The sequence below is a fragment of the Nothoprocta perdicaria genome, unplaced genomic scaffold (genome assembly GCF_003342845.1).
Source record: "Nothoprocta perdicaria isolate Ctin4 unplaced genomic scaffold, notPer1 scaffold_197, whole genome shotgun sequence".
Classification (NCBI taxonomy): domain Eukaryota; kingdom Metazoa; phylum Chordata; class Aves; order Tinamiformes; family Tinamidae; genus Nothoprocta; species Nothoprocta perdicaria.
In genome coordinates this window covers 661,423-684,319 of record NW_020455171.1, presented here as the reverse complement: position 1 = coordinate 684,319, position 22,897 = coordinate 661,423, and the positions used below count along the sequence as shown (strand labels likewise).

General features: G+C 32.5%; 1 protein-coding gene across 1 annotated transcript in view; it reads right to left on the bottom strand.

Annotated features, from left to right (window-relative positions):
• Nucleotides 1-22,897, bottom strand: part of RYR2 (ryanodine receptor 2) — a 312,795-nt gene that overhangs the window by 42,769 nt on the left and 247,129 nt on the right. Inside the window, 14 exon segments of the mRNA XM_026037372.1 lie at nt 1,041-1,094; nt 1,246-1,297; nt 1,899-2,002; nt 4,106-4,202; nt 5,703-5,815; nt 9,330-9,464; nt 11,470-11,529; nt 12,785-12,955; nt 15,012-15,104; nt 17,063-17,150; nt 17,543-17,783; nt 19,233-19,553; nt 20,185-20,315; nt 21,026-21,107. Of these exon segments, the coding sequence (XP_025893157.1) occupies nt 1,041-1,094; nt 1,246-1,297; nt 1,899-2,002; nt 4,106-4,202; nt 5,703-5,815; nt 9,330-9,464; nt 11,470-11,529; nt 12,785-12,955; nt 15,012-15,104; nt 17,063-17,150; nt 17,543-17,783; nt 19,233-19,553; nt 20,185-20,315; nt 21,026-21,107 (1,742 nt within the window).

Below are 22,897 nucleotides of genomic sequence, written 5' to 3'. Positions count from 1 at the left end.
CAGACAGCCAAATTTGGAATATAAGCTTTAAAAAAACAGTGCCATTTTAAGTAGCACTCATGGAAAAAAGAAAACATACAGATTATGTGACTAAAAACAATGTGAATAAAAACTAAAAAAGCCCTAAAAGAATATAGAAAAATCAAAGTACAGATATTTCTGTATCAAACAAGACAGTACTTTGAGAGAATAAAGCAACATTAAAGCATGTATTTTATTTTTCCATGTTTTGTGGAAGATATTAAGATTAAGATATTAATATTAACTTATCAGTAAGACAAGAGGCAACTTTGTTGAGGCAACTCAATGTCAGGGATTACCATATGCTTAAAGATATTAATCAGCTAATTAATTTCCTCTGTGCCCCTCAGAATGACAAATTTCTTGTCTTTTCATTTTTATTAATGGAAAAAGAGAGACAGATCCTAGAGCAAACACATAACAAGAACACAAATCTCATTCTTGCTATTCAATCATGTAATTGTGTTTCCTAATRCAGTGATTATTATTATTGGAAAATCAATAATTAACAATAAATACAGCTTTCCTATGCTCATCATAAGAGTCTCAAGGAGTTAAAGATGACATTTTGTGAAGAAGCACTTCTGAAAATATACAAAAAAATATATATATATATATTTATATGGAAATAAAAATACCATGTAGTGTACTGAATGTAAATTACACTACCGTAAAAAAATCAATTCAATATTTCAATCATCCAAACTAAAATAGAACCTGATACTTTGCACTGTATGGCCTATTCTCATCAGATTTTCAGAATAATTTACTACTAAAATTTCTCTTCAGAAATTAGAAAGCTACTCAATTACTGGGATAATTTATCTTACATTATGTGACAGTGTTTTGTTTTACTGTCATGAAACTGATGACTCATATTTGTCAATCCAACTTCTGACATGCATTTCACTGACAATTAACTGCAGTAAGCCATGAACCAAGAAACATAAATGTCAGTTGGAAGCTATGAAATAATGTTTAATATGACAAGAAAAAGTAAAAGAGAATTCTAGTCTTACTTCAAAGCTCTTCACTTCCTCTTCACCATCATCATCCTCTTCATCATGACAGCTCTGCAATCATGCAAAAAGAAAGCGKATATTAAGAAAAATGTGGGGTGGGGGTGATTAAGCCTTAATTCAGTTTATACATAATTGTTTTTAGTCTACCTCATTATTTTTATTAAAACATTAGAAACGTAGAAGAGAATGAAAGAGTATATACCTTTGCCATAATGTCAGCATAGGCCATATACAGGAAATCTTCATCCAATTTGCTGGATAATAGACAGAAGGAAGAAAAAGATGATGAAGATTCAAGCAATTATAGTAGAAATCAAATGTCAAAATAATTTTAAGCTCCTTCAAAAACATTTCAGGGGGATTTTAGGCTAATAATTAAGCTAAAAAGTTTTTTGAAAAGGAGGAACTAATACAATTCCAAAAGGTAAGACAWCTACAAACAAAAGGTTCAGAAATTAATAATCACCTTCCAGAAAAGATAATATAGCTATTTTTTCAATTATATCTAGAGGGTAAATATATATTTCATATTCGGGTWATAACTTCTATGTGGAATAAAGACCAACAGGAGCGATAGATAGAGTATGTCCTGAGCGTAACTAGGATGGCACCTATCACTGTGACAACAGTTTGTAAGGTCATCTGCTTGTCCTTAGAAAATTCCCAAAATCTCATTCTCAGTCATTTTAAAATCTCTTTACACAGAAGGATTTCAGTGTAACTTTAAACAAACATACATGCTTAAGCTCATGTTCTAACTTAGCCAATACTATCTAACTTGACAGAGATAACTTCAAATACATAAGTAATCTCAACAATCTCAACATCTGCATACACTTTTCACAACATCCCTACCATTTTTCAGTTAAGGCTGTCCGACTGAATAGTAGAATAAGTTGATGTAAAGGATCAACTCTTTTAGGGCCTTCATCTTCTTCTGGTGGTTCCTCTCCAGGCTTCTTCAGGAAAAGAAAATTAAAGTTAGAAAAAGTATATTCATTTATCTATTTCAAAAATACYTTTCTTTGTTCACTTTCTTAAACACTCTCATACACACTTTTGACCTGTGTGACCAGGATGAAGGAAGTTCCAAGCAGAATAAGCAGGAAAAACCTGAATCTTGACTGTGTTTAGAACACACATTGTAGGGTATCAAGATGATACTATTTGCACAGCTTTAGACTTCCTTAAATATGAACTCTCTTCTTTAGATTTTGAAAACAACTTCAAGCTGCTACTACTATTGTCCAGATTGAGTGACTGCATTATTAGCTATCATACTATCTGTTCCTCTCTACATTAACAAGCCATATCAGCTGAAAATTACACTCCTCTGTTCCAAGTGCTACATCAGGCCTAATGTTGCCAGAGGAATATCAAGATGCTTTGCTTCTTGCAAGAAGAGAAAGAGTTGGCCACATGGTAGATGATAAGAAAATGGGACTTTTTGTCTATTAAGAAAAGATCAGGTGGTTTAATCTTAAACATGCTCCCAAGGAAATATTTATAGATATCTATGTGTACTATACTTCAAAGATAAAAATGTCACGTCCATCATCTCTCTTGAGCTGTACCAAAAACAACTGGTTGCAGCTGAGAAGCTGAGGCTTCTAGTTGACATGTATGTGTGATTGCTTCACTTGCCAGTCTATTTCCATTATTAGAAGTGAAAACAATGGCCATTAAAGATTCATATCACTTTTTTTTYCCTCCAATATGTGACAATATTTTCAGTAACTATAACAAGTTCTGAACAATGCAAATTATAACTGCAGTTACATTTTACTATTACAGGAGTCTCCCTCTATTCATTATTTCAATCTCATTTAGGATGTTGACCTTTTCCTTTAATTAAATGGCAGCTTTCTGTACTTGGTAATGTTGCTATTCAAAATAYCTGTCTACTATTATTAAAACTGATGAAGCAAAAGGGCAGAGGCCATGTTAACGTTTAATACAAACTATCAGATTTTAGAGATGTAACTCAAAGTACATGGAGGTTCAAATTCACCAAAAACTTAATTAAGTAGAATTCATTTTTAAAGTATAGCATAAATAAAATAACCCTATTTTATCATATTTCTGGGGAAAAAAACATTCTTAAGTTGTTAATATTTTGAGACAAATCTGCATAGTTATTTAAATGTAAAATAAAATTTATTTTATTATATAAAGTTAATTATTATATAAAGTTAATATAAGTGGATAAAGTAAATGGACATTTCAGTGGCCATTTCTAAATGCTGAAGACCTAAATGATTTAATGTATTCTAATTTCTTTCATTCAGTGTATTACTCCTATAACATCCAGCAACTTCTATTAAAATTAATTCATAATTTTATATCACATATAAGTGTTCAGATACCTTTACTAAAACAGAAGCACACTTTACTGCTAATAAGATAGAGTTTGTTTTAAATATCTCATTATCTTTATTTCAAACATTAAAAATCTAGTTTCCTTACAGACTTGATCTGTATAAGCTTTCCCAAAYCACACTTTGCATAGCAGCATAATCAAGATCCTCAGACAAAGGAGTGATGTTTACATTCCCTCCCTTCTCCTGCTGATATACACAAAAATAGAATAAAGAGGTAATGCCACTTCTGTTCAAAATAAAGACAAACATCATCATATCTGTTTTTAAGGAACTGATTAATCTATTACAGTTCCTTAGCTTTATATTCTTTTTGACATTTTGACTTTAATGTGTATTTAAATACCTTCAAAAACATGATGGAGAATCTGGTGGAGAAAAAAAAAATAGAGAGAAAAATCTGTTTCTTTTGGATACAGGGCAGAAGGTAAGGGGATTACAGCAACTGACATTTAACTTGGATAAAAGTTTAAAACTCTTTATAATGACAGTGAAACTAAGAGACTGCCTGAGTTGATTCTGGAATATCCACCACTTGAACTTCTAATGCTTGTCAGCATGACTTGCATGCCTTTGTGCAGAGGTAGTTTAGATTATTTCTTATGTACCTCCCAGACTTATAGTTGTGATTATATTAGTGTTAATTCATAATACATTCCCACAGCCCTTTGCACCCAGACGTACTGCTAAGTCTTCTATCAGTTTATCTTCAAAATAGTGTTCTTCTGTTTCAATCCAAGATTTATCATAGCCTTGGAGAAAGAGATTGACAGCTCGGTGCCTAAAAAAAGGAAATTTAAATCACAAACTTTAAGTTTCAAAATAGAAAAGATTAGGTCAATATGAATTTCACTTAATTTGGTGAACCATCAGACACAATAACCACCACTTAAAGAGGAAGAAAAATTTTWAAAATATATCTTATATTAATATTCCACGTTTAAAAATATGCCACACAAATATCTGTAAAATTAATATGGAAATTTAACAGTAAATGACTCCAGGAACAAATAATSAATGCAACTTTAGGAAACTAATTTTTAAGAAATAAAATCAATTACTTGGCTAAATTAGCAAGCTTTATTCTGAATGCAAAAAGTTTTCATATTATTTTCATTTTAATATTAAGACGAGAGCCATTGATGACTTTGGATTGCTCCYAAATATTTTCATTTTTAAAATGTTTGGGATTAGATTTGCACATTCAAAATTATAAACTGAGTTTTTTCTAGACTTCATTACATTAAATGGACGGGTGGGGAGGTGGAGGAGGAAGGAACTATTTATGATATTTAGATTTTTTTTTTTTCTTCAAGTTTCAGTGCAAAATGGATGGTAGGACATGGCAGGTATGAGTCTCCATAAAGAATTTTAGACAAGTTTTTATTTATTTTTTATTTAAAAGTTATTTCTTTTAAATAACTTTCAGTTTTGTATACTGAAAAGGAAAAAATATAATTAATATGTACATGAATGCTTTTATGAGCAAAAGGTTTAGAAATAAGAACAGCTAAAGATAAAAATACTTTATTTCTATTCTCATCCCACCAGGCAGCCTGATTTCAGGCTGCTAAGGCATCTCATGCCCTTATGCTTCTCTGGAACGACTCTGAAATTCAACTCGAAAACTACAGTGATTTGATAAAATGCAAGCCTTTTGGAGCAAGAGAGAATGTTCTTATCTTGAAAAAATCTGATAAAAGTAGGGGTTTTTGGTTTTTTTCTTTTGCCTGGTCATTCCTTGCACAATTTCAAGRTTCTGAAATTCATCTGAATATAAACTCCTCTTGTTCTCTTGAAGAAGGAAGGACAAAATGATAAAAAGAGGCATGAAACACACCAAGTATATGCATATACYTCTTGCTCAGTAGAATGAAACTTCTAAAAATGTATAGTAATTAGGCAAGTTTCCCTCAGATAAATATTAGCTATTTATTTCCTATATCCAAAGACTTTGGTGTCTAATAACAATAATAACTTTAGAGTTCAAGACCAGGACCACAGCTTAGGAGGAAATTTATATCTCAAGATCATCTTAAGGTGATCCTGATATGTCTATATGATCTCCTACAAAATGCTTTCASAGTAGTAATGGGTAGATTAATATGACAGAGGGAAAAACACAAATTTGAACTTAAAATTCAAGTGTACTGTAGTGTTTAATGTACATTATACTGTAGAATTTTCTGTTATTGCTTTTTTTTTTCCCTTTAGAACTCATGAAATAGCATCATATGAACATAACTACATTTCTGACTTGTACAARCAGTATAGTTTTTACCTGGGAAGATTATACAATGGTGCCATTCTAAAGCAGGCAACTACCGCTCTTTTCCTCTGCTTAGACAGCAGTTTATGCCACACTGCTTTTTTGGACCTCTGAGGATGYTCAACCTGGTATATAAAATACAAAGGGAAAAATAAATAACACAGCTTTCTCYTACTGTCTATTCATAATAATAAAAATGTTAGATGACAGAAAAAATYTACCGGAAAAATAATAATGGATAAGAAAATGTGCTCTAGACAGAATTCAAGTCATCAACTAAAATGTGGAAAAGCAATATTAAAAAAAATGAAAAAGCAAAATTTCTTTTAAGATTTAGGGTTTTTTTTAACTTTTATTTAGATGGAATATTATTGTCACTRAGGCCATTTTGTTTCAGAAAGCCTTAAATTTTAATATACAGAACCCTCCATTTTTCTTTTGTATGTTGCTCTTTACATACGTACATTATGTAAGKTGCATATTTTCATATTGGCTCAATCTTTTTAAAGACATTTGTTTGCATACTATTAATTTTTTACCTGCAATATGTACCAAGATTGGCTATGATGCACAGAAATCAAGTTTTAAAATTAAAGATCGCTACAGAGCTTTAACAAGGACTGATTTGCTTCAATTAATCTGAATAACTAGCATGAATATAAGATGTGCCAAAACACTTCAGTTACATTCCTTTTATGTTAGAGCACTGTGTTCAGATAAAATCTACTATATCCTGGCTTTACATCAGCATGAGACGAGACTGGGTGTGCTATGTCCTCATTTCTTCAGTTTTCTCCATTCTGTTTCCATCCAAAGGAAGTGACTAGAGTCTAGAACAGCACTAGCACACTACTGCCCTTACCCAGATAACTTGGGAACTGTGATGGCAGACTTTGTTACGGATCATTCCTGCCTGTGTCTACTCACTTTTTTTGTGACTWAACATATACTCCATAAAGATCCTTTGGTTCTACTTAACCTACACAGTTCTTACAGAAGCCTCCATTTTTTTTGTCCTGCATAAACAACTGATTCAGGAATTGATGTCAATAAATTCTCTTATTGTGCTAGAGTGATTTCTAGCTCCACTGTCTCCCCACATCATCAAAAGAGTCAAGGGAAGTTAACATCTCTAACCTGAAAGACTTGGTGATTCTATTTTATAACAAAATGAGGCATTTTATATTAAAATATGCAGTAAGTTTTATATTTATAAAGACTCCTCATTCAATACAGACATAGTTATCCAAGAGGATTGTGCTAGTTTAGTGAAATACCAAAAATAATTAACAATTAACGGATAAATATTTAATCAAACTGCAAAGCATTCAGTAAAATGGAGAATTACACATGTTGAAAGATTAAATGGTGACATTCTAGTAGAACCTAGTAGTAATTGTTTAGATTAAAGATTTAAAAATTAGCAAAATTTGTTATGAGAAAACATAAAAAGTATTCACTGCAATCAAAATGAAGCCAGAGCTAGTAATTTAGAAGTCAGACAAAACCAAATGTGCAAGTTAGGTAATTAGTAATAATCTTCAGAAACTATATTAAATTATCTATACTTTCCCAAAAGAAATAGCCTCGGCCTACACAAGCTGATCTCTGAAAATAATAATAAAAAAAAAAGTTAATATCTCATCGAATGAAAATACAGAGAATTAACTACAGATCTTTGTAAACACAATAAGGAAAATAGAGTATTGTATATGGAGAGCAAAGAACTGAAAGACTATGATAAAAACAAACAAAAAACCTCACTATTCAGACATTCAGTATTTTTTAAGATACAGAATTACTCATTTCAATAAAAGAAAAAAAAAAAAACACTTGAGTGATTGCCTACACAAGRAAAGTAGAATTTCAAGGCCAAATTTGCAAACTTTATGTGCAAAGTAGAGCAAATGCAGACAGCATTTACTGCATTACAAGATGGAAAGTTTAATCTGAAGTCCTGATTCAGTGTTATGAATAGAGTCCACATTAGTTTTGTACTACTGCTATACATACATATAAATATTATAAATAAATATATATTACATTCCCATGACAAATCAGCGAAAACACAAGGGATAATACCTTAGGGCTCTAGCTCATGGGCAGTTTCTCCAAATGCTCAAACTGGTTATGTAACACAATTGTAGAGCTCAAGTACCAGAAATAAAGGGATTGTATATCTGTTGAAACTCAAAAACTGAAATACGAGACTGTTGTACATGGCAMTCAATTTCCTTCCGTTTCCTTTAACGTTGATAAAACTTGGTTAAAAGCCAAGACATGCTGTCCTCCATGATCCTAGTTTTCTTCCACCAGGAAAAAAAGAAAAATTTGTCGCACTGCATYCACACTTTATCCTTTCTTATTTGCTCCATACACAGTTGTTAATGGGTATAATGCGACACGTTTCTATCTTCTTCTGTCAAACACCTAAGACTGCTGAATTTGAAGGAAGTCTGTATAAAGGCTAGCAAAACTAAATGAAGAGCTGTGTGACACAACAGCTGGGACATGAATATTTATATCAACACATGAAGTAGTTAAGGATACCAAGAACCAGGTATTTGACTGATAAGAAATGCACAACACTTCACAGCCCTTATTCTCRACTGACTTATTCTTGGAAACAAGTATAATCAGAGAGACATGGGATACTACTGTGAAGAACACCATAAATTAACTCAAACAAAATTTCCCATGCTTCACGTTAGCAATACTTAAGCATGCAAATATTATATCAATAGTGGAATTTCACACCATATTCTGAAACAAGCTAAAGATTCTGCCTAAACTTTCTCAGAACAATCATTATTTCACCTTGCTTCCACTGTTTCTTGAATGCAGCAAGTCCTATTTGAGCCAGCAAGGCTCACTTTCATTTGTATTCACCATCACTCAACAAGTGTGAATTTGAGATCAGACATGCAAACAATTTGCTTGACTGGCAAATTATAATATTGCTAAACCTTCCAAATTATTAAGAATTTTATGTATTTCACAGTCAATGCAATTCACTTAATGTGCATATTCATTTCCAGATTCCCCTTAAAAATAAGTTTTTATATCAATTTTGTCAAATGAACATTCCTTTTTTTTTTTTTTTTTTTAAATCAATGTTCAGTAAGTAGCTTTCTAAAGCCATTAGTAGGAAAGCTATCTGTCAGTTCATCTGCCTGGCCAAATTTATACAGCTGTAATATCCAGCTACTTACGCAATAATCACTTAGGTAGCTTTATTTTTTAGCTACTACTGTAAAACAAAAAAAAAAAAAGGTGGAAAAATACCTTGAGTAAATATTTTTTTTCAATAATTATGCTTTTTCTTTTTTTTACTCAAATTTCATGGCCTATGGACATCCCACTGAAAGAGGTAAAACTTAAGTGATTTCTTTGCCCCAGATGACATACCCCAAGGTATATAGAAAATATCCCTTAATCTTTTTCCAGATAAATGATTGTTGSACTGCAGAAACATTTTATGTTCAGCATGAACACAAGACAAAGTATGCAAATGTACGTCACCAAAAGAAAGAACAAAGGAAAACAAAATTAGATATGAAAGGTGAAAATATAACTGAAAGGCTAAATACACGGTGCTCTTATAATATGAAGCAATGGAACTGGGAAAATATGTCTCACCTGCTCCAGGTGAAACAGTACATTTGCTATATCAAGAACTCTTTCCACAGTCTTCTCAGGATCTGAGGAACCTTCAGTTCTGTTTGGTAAGTCTTTATAAAGTGCCATCTGCCACCTAATGGCAGGATCCTCAAGCTGCAGGAGAAGGATATAAAAAGYAACCAAGGCAAAATGTCTCAAAAACAGGGTCAAAATTTTTCATTTTCAGAAATTGCTTATAAAGAACAAAGACAACTTTGCATGGCTAACCCATAACTTTACAGTGTTCACTGATTTTAAAGCATCCGGAGAATACATGTAAACAAAACTGAACATTGATTCACACACTGTTAGTTAAAAGATTTTAGAGGACTAAAGGTATGACAGCCATATGAACAGCAGTCTGTCAAGAAGCAATAAATAGCACTGGTAACAGTGAGCAGCATATTAACTGAGGAAATGTAATGTATATGAGGTAGACAGACTTTTAAACACTCTCTTTCTAGTTCTGTGAGGAATGAGGAATGTATTTTAATAAGCCTGTAAAGCATGAAGCAATATATGAGGCATGTTTTGCCCACTTTTCTCTTTATATTTCATTTTCTCTCTTTTAGTGATTTCCCATTTTACCATTAGCAAAATCTTCTCTGTTCATTTTTTCCCCTCAAAAAAATTTAGCTTGACACCTACTTTTCTAAATCACATAAATTTCAATTTATGCCTGAAATGAGACAATAACACTAACTCACCTTTACAAATCATCTTATAATACACAGATTATGTAAGTACTAAAAATTATCAACTTACACAGGAGCTCAACAATAGCTTATTACAACCTAGAAAGCCATAACTGGCAGGCATTTCTTCCACCTTTYGGCTTTTCCATTTCTTAACAACTGTCACATACACAGTCTTTGTGTGAGCATTTGACTGGATCATCATGAATGGATAGTCCACAAAAGACTTTTTAATCACAGGCAGAGGTGTCTTTTGATCTGAGCACTGCTCACATTCTATCAAGGTACAGCTTTTTTGTAAAGGTAGTTTTCTAAGGGCATGAATAGTTGGTATTTCAACGTGTGAATGAGCATGGTTGGAAGAAGATTTTGGTGACTTGAGCTTCATCCATGTCAAAATGAATGCAAGTTTCGTCATCAATTTCTTGAAAGAAAAGGCTCGGTACTGGTTAACAGCATGCAGGCATGCAAGGAATGGAAAGACAGATTTTGGTGACTTGAGCTTCATCCATGTCAAAATGAATGCAAGTTTCGTCATCAATTTCTTGAAAGAAAAGGCTCGGTACTGGTTAACAGCATGCAGGCATGCAAGGAATGGAAAGACAGAAACAGGGTGAAGACAAATGTAGACAAAGGCATGAAACACGCTGCAACATTTATAGCTAAAGATTTAAAAGGGCAAGTCTCAAACAGTGCTTTTTTCCAAAAGCAAATTGAGTTAAAGAACAGAGTAGACAGGAGGTAGGGAGAGAGAGATGAAGGGGTTGTTTGGTAAAGCACTATCCATGGTTCAAAATCCCTCTTCCTTCAGTCAACAAGTACATCATTTTATTGCACTCTCATACCCTGGCTGCATCCWTTGTCATTATATGAAGCATTGAACAGCATTACGTTGGGCTAGTTTAGGACTTCTGTCCTAAGGCTATTAATTTCACACAGAATAACTAGAACTGTGTTAACAAAAATCTACACTTTTTTTTCCTCCTGGTCTGGAAAATAGGGACAAAATAGAGCCTTGTGGTGATTTTTTCACTTCACAGAATTTGCACAAGTGGCAGTTTCATCTTTCTTTACACTTCAAAATGATATAAAATAGCTACGAGTATTTTGTAGATTGTATCTCAAACAATAGAAGGAAGCATTTAAGCAGAGAGAGGCATTGTTTACATCTTCAACATCACATTAATGGTACTGATAGGCAGGCATATAAAGGGTCACATGCTATCATATGTGACACAGTATTTAGCATTTGACATCAAACATTAGATACATAATTGCCCAGATTTCTGCAGATGAGAAAAAGATACCTGAGAGATGAGAAAAAGGGATTATGAGCTATCCAAAACAGGTCATTACACTGTACTAATGAACGAACTAAAAAAAAAGGTGTTTAAAAAATGTGTTTAAAAATGCATATTGATTACCTTGCCCTGCAGATGAATATTACTGCGAATGATATCTCGAACTTCATCCTCAGTATCTTTCTGTCAACATTAAAAGTCATATAAATTAGACATAACAACTAAATAAGAAAAGATACTGTTCATATAAATGTCAAGCTTGGGCTTGGTCTGAACGGTGACTAAAACTGACAGCAAGAAGTGAGGAAAAACTCAGAGGAAATATGAATTTTTCAGACCRGAGCTAGTCACATCCAACTCCCCTGAAAAAGATTTAGATGGCAGCATTCATATTTGTCCGGATTAATTCAATATACTAAATATAAGTGTGATTTTTAAAATATTATTATAAAAATCCKTTGAAGAAAGTTTGCTCAAGGGAAAGCTATGCCATGATCAGATTTTTTATTCTTGTCCTGAAAATTTAAAAAGAGAGCAAAGTCTTCACAGATATGATTTCTGATTCTTTTGGAGAGCTTTTATCCTTCCAATATATTCAGTTCAGTTGCCTGAAGATCATACAACATGTTAGAAGGTAAAGAGCATTACATTTTGAGAAAGTACTATATTCCATTGTTGTTCTGACAGTATATTCCTGGAAGAATCATTTTCTGAACAATGAAAAGCCTAGCCCTATAGAAATTCCTGCACTCACCAGAAGGTGAGTTATGGTATTTAGCACACAACTGAGGAAACATCCAGTTCTTATTTGCATTTTTAAATTTAATCTTCATAAAATATAACAAGCATAACTTATTGTTAAAAACAACTATTCTAATTTAAGAGCATCATCTCTATGTATTTACTGACCCTTTAGAAATATAGCCACGTCCTAATTGAAATATTTCATTCAGAGAAAATGAGAATGCTATGTACCTTACTATCTACTATAGTCACCATTGTACCTTTATATGACAGAATTACAGTGTTGACTATGAATAAGAACTCTTAATTATATACCCATAGAACAACGTTAAAATGAGAAAGGTTACAAAACAAACACAATTAACGTGAAGGTTCTGCTTCTAACTCAGACTCTATTTTTTCACTGTCTACGCTSAAGAGACTGGAAAAACAGCAAAGCAAACATTCCACCCAGAAAGTTGAAAGGGAGGAAAWAGAATTCCAGCATTTCTTCTGGAACTCTGGAATCTTTTCTATCTAGTCCTTTTGATCATGAGATATAGTTTAGAGCTTCCTGATCAAAAAAATCATGTAGGAAATCAGTAGATTTAACAGCATTCATGTCATACTGTAAAAATGAGGGCAGGAAAGAAAATTTCAAAATTTTAGTTAGAAGAAAATTTGTAGGTTTAGAAATGTAAAAAAGTGCACCTACCATACTGAATCGATTTTTGGCTAGTGCAATTAGCTCTTGGTCTCCAGGAGCACAAATATTTAGGCCAATGGGAAGCAACCGCTTCAGTGCTGCCACAATGAGTGATGTCTGCATAGAATATCGGTCACCTTTTCGCTTCATCTTCTTCCTTTCCTGGTCGGAAACTGCTGCCTGCAACATACAGAAAAGAAGACAAAAAAAAAATTATAAGAATCCCACTAACAAACTTTTGCTTGCCTCTGCTTTGATAATTTTCTTAATACCTATCCAGTTGCATCCCTGTCCAATCCCATTATATCACTGACCATGTTATCATGCCATAGTTTCTTCCCCAAGCTACCTTTCCTTTCCAACAGTCTCTTTTTCTGTCCTGTCACTAAACGCTATTTCTCAAAAAGTATSTTTCTTTAGATTTCTGCTGCATCCTTTCTCTCTACAAATAGAATRTTTCTCCCATCTCCAGATCTCTCATTTCTTCAATTTCCCCGCAGCTAATCTTAAACTTCTATTATTTGCTCCTATACATAAATTGCACACTGCCTGTATTTTTGTTCCTTTGTGACACTGATCAACACAAAAGCATTCTGGATGGAGCACTTTTTCTTTAGGGGAAACACAATTGTATCATACACTATCATAACTGAATTCTAGATCAAAAGGTAGTAATAGTAGGAAATAGTAGGAAATAGTAGGAAATAGGTAGGTAGAAATAAGTAGGTAGAAATAGTAGGAAATAAAAAACTGTTGAGACTGCTGAGATACTCCACATTCTTAAAAATTCTGGGTATGTCGAAGTTGGACACATGCATTTCAAAGGAACATGTTCAATGTTTTACTCTTGCCTGAAGACAAATTCATTGTCAAGAGATAAATGAAATATAAGTTGTTTATACAGAATGCTTGACTCTTTATATGTATGAAAATATAACTTTGAATTCTATGTTTATTAGTGTTCTTCTTTCTTCAAGCACTCTTTGATGCAAAATGTACTAGAAAGGGTGTTAAGAATAAAGCATGCTGTTTGACACAAGTTAGTCATTGCACAAATCAGGTTTAAAACTCAGAAGAAAAACTATAGTATGTATCCTATCTCATTTGGTTTGAGATCACCGAAAACATTTAAAWGTACAGAAACTTTGCTAATAATACAGGTATGCTTGTTCTCAGAAAATTTTGCTCAGAATTCAAATGTCTGCCCACCAAGTAGTCAGAATCTAAACATCTGCCCCTCAGGTATTCAGAAGCCTGGCACAGGCAATACTGTGATTCAAATTTGACACATGATTTCCAGATAAAAGTTTGTACTCCAGACAACTCCAATATATAYATTTTTCTTGCTTAGTTAAATATGGTAAAATAGAGCAAGAATCTAATTATTTTTTCTCTGTAACTTAAAAGCTGAAATTCACCAAAGCAGGATGTAAGAAATCTACAGAGGGAAAAAGAAACATAAGGAACATGCGCTTGAAAATGCAGGCATCAAATTAAATAAGATTTAATACAGTATGTAAGTGTAAGTACTTTAATAAAGAGATATATACAGAAGAAACTTATCTAGTTTCATCTAGTTTCAACTAGAAGCATCTAGTTGGATGTTCAGTTTTATTATTTGATGTAAGGGAGATAAAAGGTGAAAGAATCCCATTAAGATGCTTACAAAGAAGAAAATAACTGTCATCTTGCACATGAATGGATGCACATTAACTTAAATACTGGAAGAAACGAGATACCCCAAGTATCTCATAAGAGAATATTCTTACAAAAGTTCAGAATACTAGATAAAAAAACTGCGAAATGAGTTGGAGAGAAAAATGGTAAAGGGAGTGAAATTAGAAGGAAAATGTGCAAACCATACTTATGCCAGGTTGTTTTACTGTTTTCATTACTCCTATAGCCTAGCATTTTCCAGAGCTATGTGATACGAATTAGCAATGTACTTTCTTCTCCCTCTTCCTCTTTTTCTGTATTTCCATCAGTAGGATAAATTTAATCAGTCAAAATTCTATGATTTCTATTTATTTTTTGGGGGAAAAAGAGAAATAGTTTAGGTTTTGGGGTTTGTTTGTTTGTTTCATATATTTACTGAAGGACAGTCATAGAGTAGCTATTTGTTTCCTTACAAAATCCTAATGCTCCTTTCACAACATTAGAAATTGCTGTGAGGTTTCACCCAGGTTACTCTAAAGTCTGTAGCTAACAGGGTAAGAGTAGAAAATCTTTACATTACCTTGGACATCTTTGATTTGGTGTCAGTGATAAGGAAGGACATGTTGTTGATTTCATTTTGTACCACAAAGTTCTGTTCTTCCCTTTTAAAATTCTGAAATATTATATAGGAGATCTCAGTCAAAAGCATTTAGTACAAATTTATCTAAACAAATCTTAAACAAAAATACAGATTAACTAAAAATTTGTAAAATCCACAAAATAAAAAAATGATCTTATGGATGACCAATAACAGGTTTAAATTTCTGTTTTATTCACATCAACTAGTTCAGGTTTTTATGTAGTTCTTCGTCTATTAGATCAACATATATTTTAATAACTAAATGAAACCTTGTGTTCTATTATTGTATTATTATTATYAACAGGTAAAGTGGATCTTGTTAATGTTTTAAGGAAAGCAGACAAAAGGAATTATCTTCTGTATGAATAGATGAGAAAAACTTCAGCCAAAATGGTAGGACACTTCTCAAAAATGATTCTTGGAGAAGAGTATAGCTCTTCTGCTACCCTTAAAAGAAYGAGAGCAGGTAAGTATAGAAACACAAATATGTACTAACCTGTCCTGGATTAAAATATTCACAGGAAAAAACGACAGCAACAAAAAAAATCCCACAGGCTTCAATTGTTAATTTTTTTTTAGTAAATTTTCTACACATTTTCATTATGACATTTCACAGCACAAAACAGCAGTTAGATTATAGACACTTTTACTGTTTAGAATTGTTGTTCAGCTTGTGTAGAACAACATAACAATATTTTGAAGCAAACAACCAAGACATAAAATCGATTAGTTATGGCAGTGAACCTGGAATAATTTTTGTCATACTCCAAAACTGCAAGTAAACTTTCTAACCTCTATGACACAGTTTTTTACATGAAAATTATGATAGAACAGATCATTCATTTATACTCTCAGATACATAACATATCCAGGAAAGAATGGTTTCCTTTGCAGAACAGCAGATACAAAAAAATACTATTCTTATAATTTGATATAAAGACGTAGTCTGCATTTTCTCATATCAAAAACATCCATTACAGATTTTTACATAATAAAAAATAGTATATACTTCAATATTGTGAAGGTCATTATTTTTCTGTTCTATGGGAGCTCTGTGTATTTCAATTATGAACAGTAATGTTCATAATAGATTTTACAGAGAAACTCAGGTACAAATACGGATCTAAGAAGACATTGAAAAAGTCAGTGTAAATAATAATTCATTAAGAGATTCACTGACTATATTTTACTTTTTTTTTTCTGATGTTGCATATGGCCCAGGGGAATCGGGTTTCTCAATCAAGAGTAAATTTTGTCAGAATGGAATGAAGAAGTAATCCTTAAAGTGTTAAAAATTATCAAATAAGAAGCAGTATTATCTAAGAAAAGTATTCTATTAATTTTTAGGATACATTTGTTATTTGTTTGCTCTGTGCTTACAACTGACTTCACTGAAACATACTTACACACTAGAATTACATAACTAGCCTCAATAATTTTAATATACTTATTATTAAAGAAATTTAAAAAACTATCTTGCACCACAAATTAAGTCAGCATAGGTAGGTCTGCACATTTCCTTCACATAAACCTGGTTCTATTAGTCCTATTGAGGACCTTTACATAATAATTTGTATTATAATTCTGCCTAAAGACTCAAGCGGKCAAATTGTACAAATTAGGAAAATAGATTCTTTAGCGGTGAGCTATAACCACACAAACTTAGTAGCCATATAGCCATATCCAGGATATAAAAAGATTTCAGAGATTATGAGACTGACTGAAAAAAAATGGCTTGAAAATAGACCTCAGTAAGTTTGATACAAAAACAAGAAACAAAATGGAAGTTATATGAAAAAAATAATCAATTTTATTAAGCTACAGAACAAACATCAACTCTCTTAGCCACCTGGGTGTCAAAATAACAAAAGTCATAATACYTTCTTCACTGAAATTTCATATCTGCAATTAATTTTAACTTCCCAAGTGTAACCTCTAAATAATTGACTCACCTACTAGGAAAGCTTCCTGTTTAGCAATTAAGTACTTACATGAGATTTTGACCAGTAAATGAAGACCTCTGCCACCATGCGAAACAATTCCTCAGCTTCAGGGTTCGGCTCTTTTAGCCATTTTGCCCTAGAATTTGGCAAAAGGGCAGAAATGCTTATAATCCTTACCGGCTTTATGCTTTGAAAACATTTTTCAACACTTTAGAAAGATGAAAACAGACATAACTAAGCATGCATGTGTTTTAATCCTTTTCATTAGTAGCTGCTCTTTGATGTCCTATTTCAAAACCATTAAAATTCTTTTACATCAACAGTAGCTGAATGCAGATTTACACTGGGCTTTTTCTTGCTTCCGTAAAAGTCCCCACCTACTTGAAGAAGTGTAGTTAAAAAACAGCTTCATCAACTCCCAAACTGGCAGGTTTTTAACTCAGTGCCAAGCATATCAAGGGATAAGAGATGGTGTCAATAAATAGAAAGTTTTTTAAGAGATTCATTGACCTGTTCCTCTCCACATACCTGTTATAGTCCACAAATCTAATCAACAAAGGGTAGAAGGCATAGAGGTCCCGTGCCAAAGTGGTGAACTCATCTAGGATGAGCAGTTCAGCCTCCGACATGTCACCTCTGCCTTCTGCTCTTAGGTGTTCTTCATCCGATACAACCACTGCTGCTTTTTTCTTTAGCTTATCCATCAGTGGCAGGAAGTGTGTCTTTAAGAGCTGGGGCTTCGCTTTGCTTATGATGGGCTGGGAAAACACTATTTAAGGCAATCAATATTATAGCATACACCTGGCCACAAAATATAAATAAAAACTTGTACCCTTCACCCTCTTCCTTGAGTTGTATTTCTAGCCTACAAGGTAAAATCCTGTCCCCATTGAAATCAGCAGAAATTTTGCCATGAATTAAATGTGGTCAGGATTTCACACAGTCAATTTGTTTTCTCACTATTCAGGTTGAAATTACAAATTCATAGACTAAGCTTTATAGATCATAAAGTTTAAAATGAGTCCTTACTGGCRTTTTAGCAATACATTTGCCTGCATAATTTTACTGAGTAACATAGCAGTTTAACGGGATATATGGCTGAATATATATAGCAATATGGTGTAGATTTTTCTCAGCTATTAGGTCTTCTTTTGAACCATGCTTTCTAACTTAATTAAAGTTGCACTGGAATGTGTCTTGTAGTTATTTGCAAAATTACTGAAAGAGCCTGCTTGTATTCCTGATACAGATTAGAATATTGGAGGGCTTCTGTAGACATAAATGAGACTGATGCAACCGTGCATCAGTCATTTGAGGCTTGCTACCAGAAGTTTTTTGCAAATGTACTCATTAAAAAAAAATGTATAAATTAGCAGTTTATCTGGTATCATTTATTGCTGTAGTATCTTATAGTAAAATCATTTTTAGTATATTATTGCATGCGGATTTTATATAATATATATAACGATACAATAAATATGACATATAATATATTACTATATATGTCCAGATATGCATATATAATATGGTATATAATATATCATATACAATGATATAATATTCTATACCAATGGCCATCTAAAGACTAAGAAAATGAATGACTACTGCAGGAAGTATTGAAAAGTCATACAAAAAKCTAATTAAATTGAAAAGCTGAAATCTCAAGATTTAATTACATAAAGTAACATTTAGAAATAAACTTTAATGAAAATTTAAGAAAATTTTAAGGTGTCATCCCAAAGATGTTGATATAATGATTATTAAAACTGATGATGACTGGATATCCATACTTTATCATTAACAAGAACGCTAGTTTTATAGCTTCAAAACAACATTTTAAGGATGAAGCTTTCATACAGAATAAAAAGTGCCTAATGCATGCAAGGGAGAACCTGCTATACAAAGAAATCAGGCAAAATACTTATGATCCTTTAATTCAGTATAATACAAAATGTGTAACTGGGTGTTCCTAGCCAAAATGAACTTTTTAAATGGTCCAATTTCTTAAAGGTCCTATGAACTTCTTAAAATACTTATTAAGAAACTAAAATATACTGTTCTTCCTTTATATTTAGTATTTCTGGTTCATGAAGATTTGTGTTGTTTAATAGTATTAGGAAAATACGAGTACTGTTCTGTTCCAGCAAAAACAGAGCGAATATGAAGAAATTCTATGTAAATCTGTAATGACTGTTTTAGATTCTTCTTTTAATCTTACCTGCTAATCTCTTCATCCACGCTCCTTCATCAATACCAAGGTTGTTATAGATGATTTTCAATATGTTACCCAAGAGAGTGTTCATGTGCTCTGATGTCAAGGCTGTACAACACATTTCAGCCTTGTCAGGATTGTTTTCTGGCCCATGTTCCCACCAGTGTGACATGTAACTGCATAGCATAGGCAGTATCACTTCCATTATATGTGGCATTTGTGTGTAACGAATCCCAGACTCTGCCAGTTCCACAATTTCTTCCATTAGTTTCACCAGGGAAGGAATATTTGGGCAGACTTCTTCTACACTAGTAGGCAAATTCAGAACTATTAAAAGAAAAAGAAGAAGAAATAAACTATATATTGCAGGGAAAATAATCATCTCCAATTACTTTTCCATACCATTTAAATGTTCTATTTATGCTTATCTCTTTCTGGTTCAAGAAAACAGAGTGCTTTCAGAGAACTGAGTAGAAAGCGTATTATATGTAAGCTTCCATGGATACATAACTCTAAAATAAAAATAATTTTCCAACAATGAAATTATAACAGCAAAATACATAATCTGATTTCATTCTATATGTAAAATTAAGCTTAMATTCCAGAATTATTCCTAATGTGAGTTTTCCAGTTGAGGAAAGAAATCCAAAGAATGAAAGATCTCTCTACAATAGGTAAGACGAGACCCAATATGCTAGTAGARAAAAAAGTCATTTTGTGATCGAAAGAACAGAGCAAACATTCCAAGTGGCAAGGACAGTATCTCAAAATGAGAACACTGGTGTCTTTAAAAATATAAAATATTCATTTAGCCCACTCATTTAGGAAAGAAAAAGAATCAAGGGAGTACACAAATTTCTGAATCATAAAATGTATGCAAAAATACATTTAATAAGGAAAGCAACATTTACAATGAAATCTGTGTTTGAAAAGCCATCATGTAAAGTTCTGTAAATACCTGCTCTGTCTCTTGCATTCTTGGTATTGTAAATTGAGTAGACGTTATGTTTGTTCAAGTGAGTTTCCAAAAAAGCCACTGGAAATGCACCCGAAAAAGCAGCCAAGCATTCTCCCAGTGCTGATCGTTGCCTGTAAATTAACACACGTATACACATACAAACACACATACATGTAAATATACACATTTCTGATGACTGAAAACACCCTGGAGTAGCTCTGCACCAGCCTTATTTTATTATATTCCCTCARAACAGCACTAGTCACTGTATGGGAACTATTTTTTTGAAACTTTTAAGAACTGAAAAACATTGAGACCCSTATTCTTTGGTCAAAAAAGGTTTAAACTTGGAGTAACTTGAACAGAAGGTAACAGATATGAGCAAACAAAAAGCAACTATAAAATCTCATTTCCTTAGGTGGCTGAACTAGAAAACATGATACAACAGTGACAAATAAAGTAAATTAAGAATAATTAGAAAAAAATACAAACACAGTTAATAAATAACAAAGGAATAATTAAAACAATAGCTAAGCCAAACGAGGTTCAGCTTACAGCTCCCTAGTCTGAACTCAAATCAAGTGATATTTAATGCAAAATTCAGATCGTTTATATGTTAATTTCTGTTTTAACTAAGAAATGTATTCTAAGAAATGTAAAATTTAATTTATTAGGTGTAATCTAACAAATACTTCTGCATTCTGCTTAATGTTTAAGGATATTTTTCCTGTTGAGATATGTTTTCACCAAAAATCTGTTCCTATACTCATTTCTGGACTGCACATTCATTAAGCTAAATATAAACAAAAATGATGAAATAAGGAATATTTCTTTTGCTTACCGCTCTACATAGATACTCTTGCTGGTTCCTAGAGCATATAAACTGKCCAATATTCTGTAACAAGAGACCTGAACATCTTCCACTAAAGAGAAAAAGCAAATGATGAAAAGATCCTTTTCACTACATTTGTGTAGGATTAACATACAGGGATAATTTTGCTGCATTTCTTTTGTCAAAAACTGCATTGCTGATACTAAGCTATCAAAGACCATTAACTGAACACTCTCTAATATTATAYATAAATAGTCTTCTGACTATTCACTGCCATAGGTTTTGATCAAAAATTCACTTAATACAAAATGACCAAATAAATATTATCATATTTCATGCATCACTAGTGCACTAATATTCATGCAAATAATGCAGGATAATATATGATTGTATAATCTAAGAATTCATTAATACCTTCAAAATGTGTGTTAATGAATCTTTTCTGGATTGTCTGAAGCACTTATGAAATCACCTCATGTTTTGAGACTAACAGACATCCCTTCAGTCACACTAACGTGAGAATTATGTTCTTAACCTCTACGCAAAAATATGTTTTTCCGATGTATTCTGTAGCTAAGTGGTTTAATAAAACTAAAGGGAAAGAGCAACAATGTAAGCACCACCAAGTAGGACAACAATCCCATTTTTTCTATATGTTCTATCTCTTCCTCTAAGACAAGATGCTGGGGTTAGAAGAGAATTAAGACTTTAAGTGAAGAAACCTACAAAACAGCATCAAAGCTATACAGCTGACTCATTTCCATGAGGTGCTTTCAGCACTGCTGATTTCTTGGAATTGTATATTTTTATGTAATAAAAGTAATGTCAGGTACACAGTCCCATAAAAAACATCTGTGTACATGGATCATACGACAGGATAGCTCTGTCAATATAGTAATTGCATCTCATCATATGCATATCATCAGCACTAATCAAGATGCTTGTCATCAGAGTATTACAAATAATAGTATTATTAACAAGAATAGAGAAAAATTGGCTTTTCCGATTACGCTCCAGACAGAAAAAAACTTGGCACATTAAAAACTAATGATTCTTCCTTAATTCATAAATTATGACTTGGATTTCTGAAACTAGTAAGAGGTAGAAGAGATTAATAGAAAGAGTTCATTAGATTTAATTTGTCAGTATCAAAGGCTAGTTAAGTTCCAATACATGGAATATCCGAGACCAAAAATTACACATGACCACGTTCATGCTGGAACAAGTGATAAATGGCAGACAATTGGCATGTTTTCACACCAGTAATGACATATTCCAGATACTGTCAAAATCTTAATCTTCATAGGAATAATATAATGGGAAAGATAGATGTTAAATTTCAGTACATTCAAATCCATCAATAAAACTCCAAATTTCAGAAAACAGTTAAGTTCCTTTAAGATTATTTAAAATAATACGGCAATGAGGAGAGAAAAAAAAATCTCATTTCAAATGCTTCTTTCARTTATTTCCATAACCATGTTAGTCACAGGGAAGCAGGACAGCTACTGCTGCCTTTGGAACAGTCTGGCCAGCAGAATTCCTGTGGCATTCCTAAATCATGTGAACATAAAATTCTATATTGTAGACTATTTTGTCTTGTAGAGATCAGGTTTGTAAAATAAAGGAAACTGAATTTGCCATAATCAGTATTACTACAGAAACGGAGCCTCACATAAATTTGTTTTCTCCTGCTTTCTCTTTGAACCTAAGATGTACCCACTCAAATTCCTTGCTAACTTAAACTATGTAGAAAGACATTTACAAGATGGTTTTATCGTCTTCTGAGCTTTCTTCAAAACTCTATGCAAACATTAATTTTGCACCAAGCTGTTCTCCTGGTATAATCTTTTATAGATCTATAAACAGCTACATAGATGG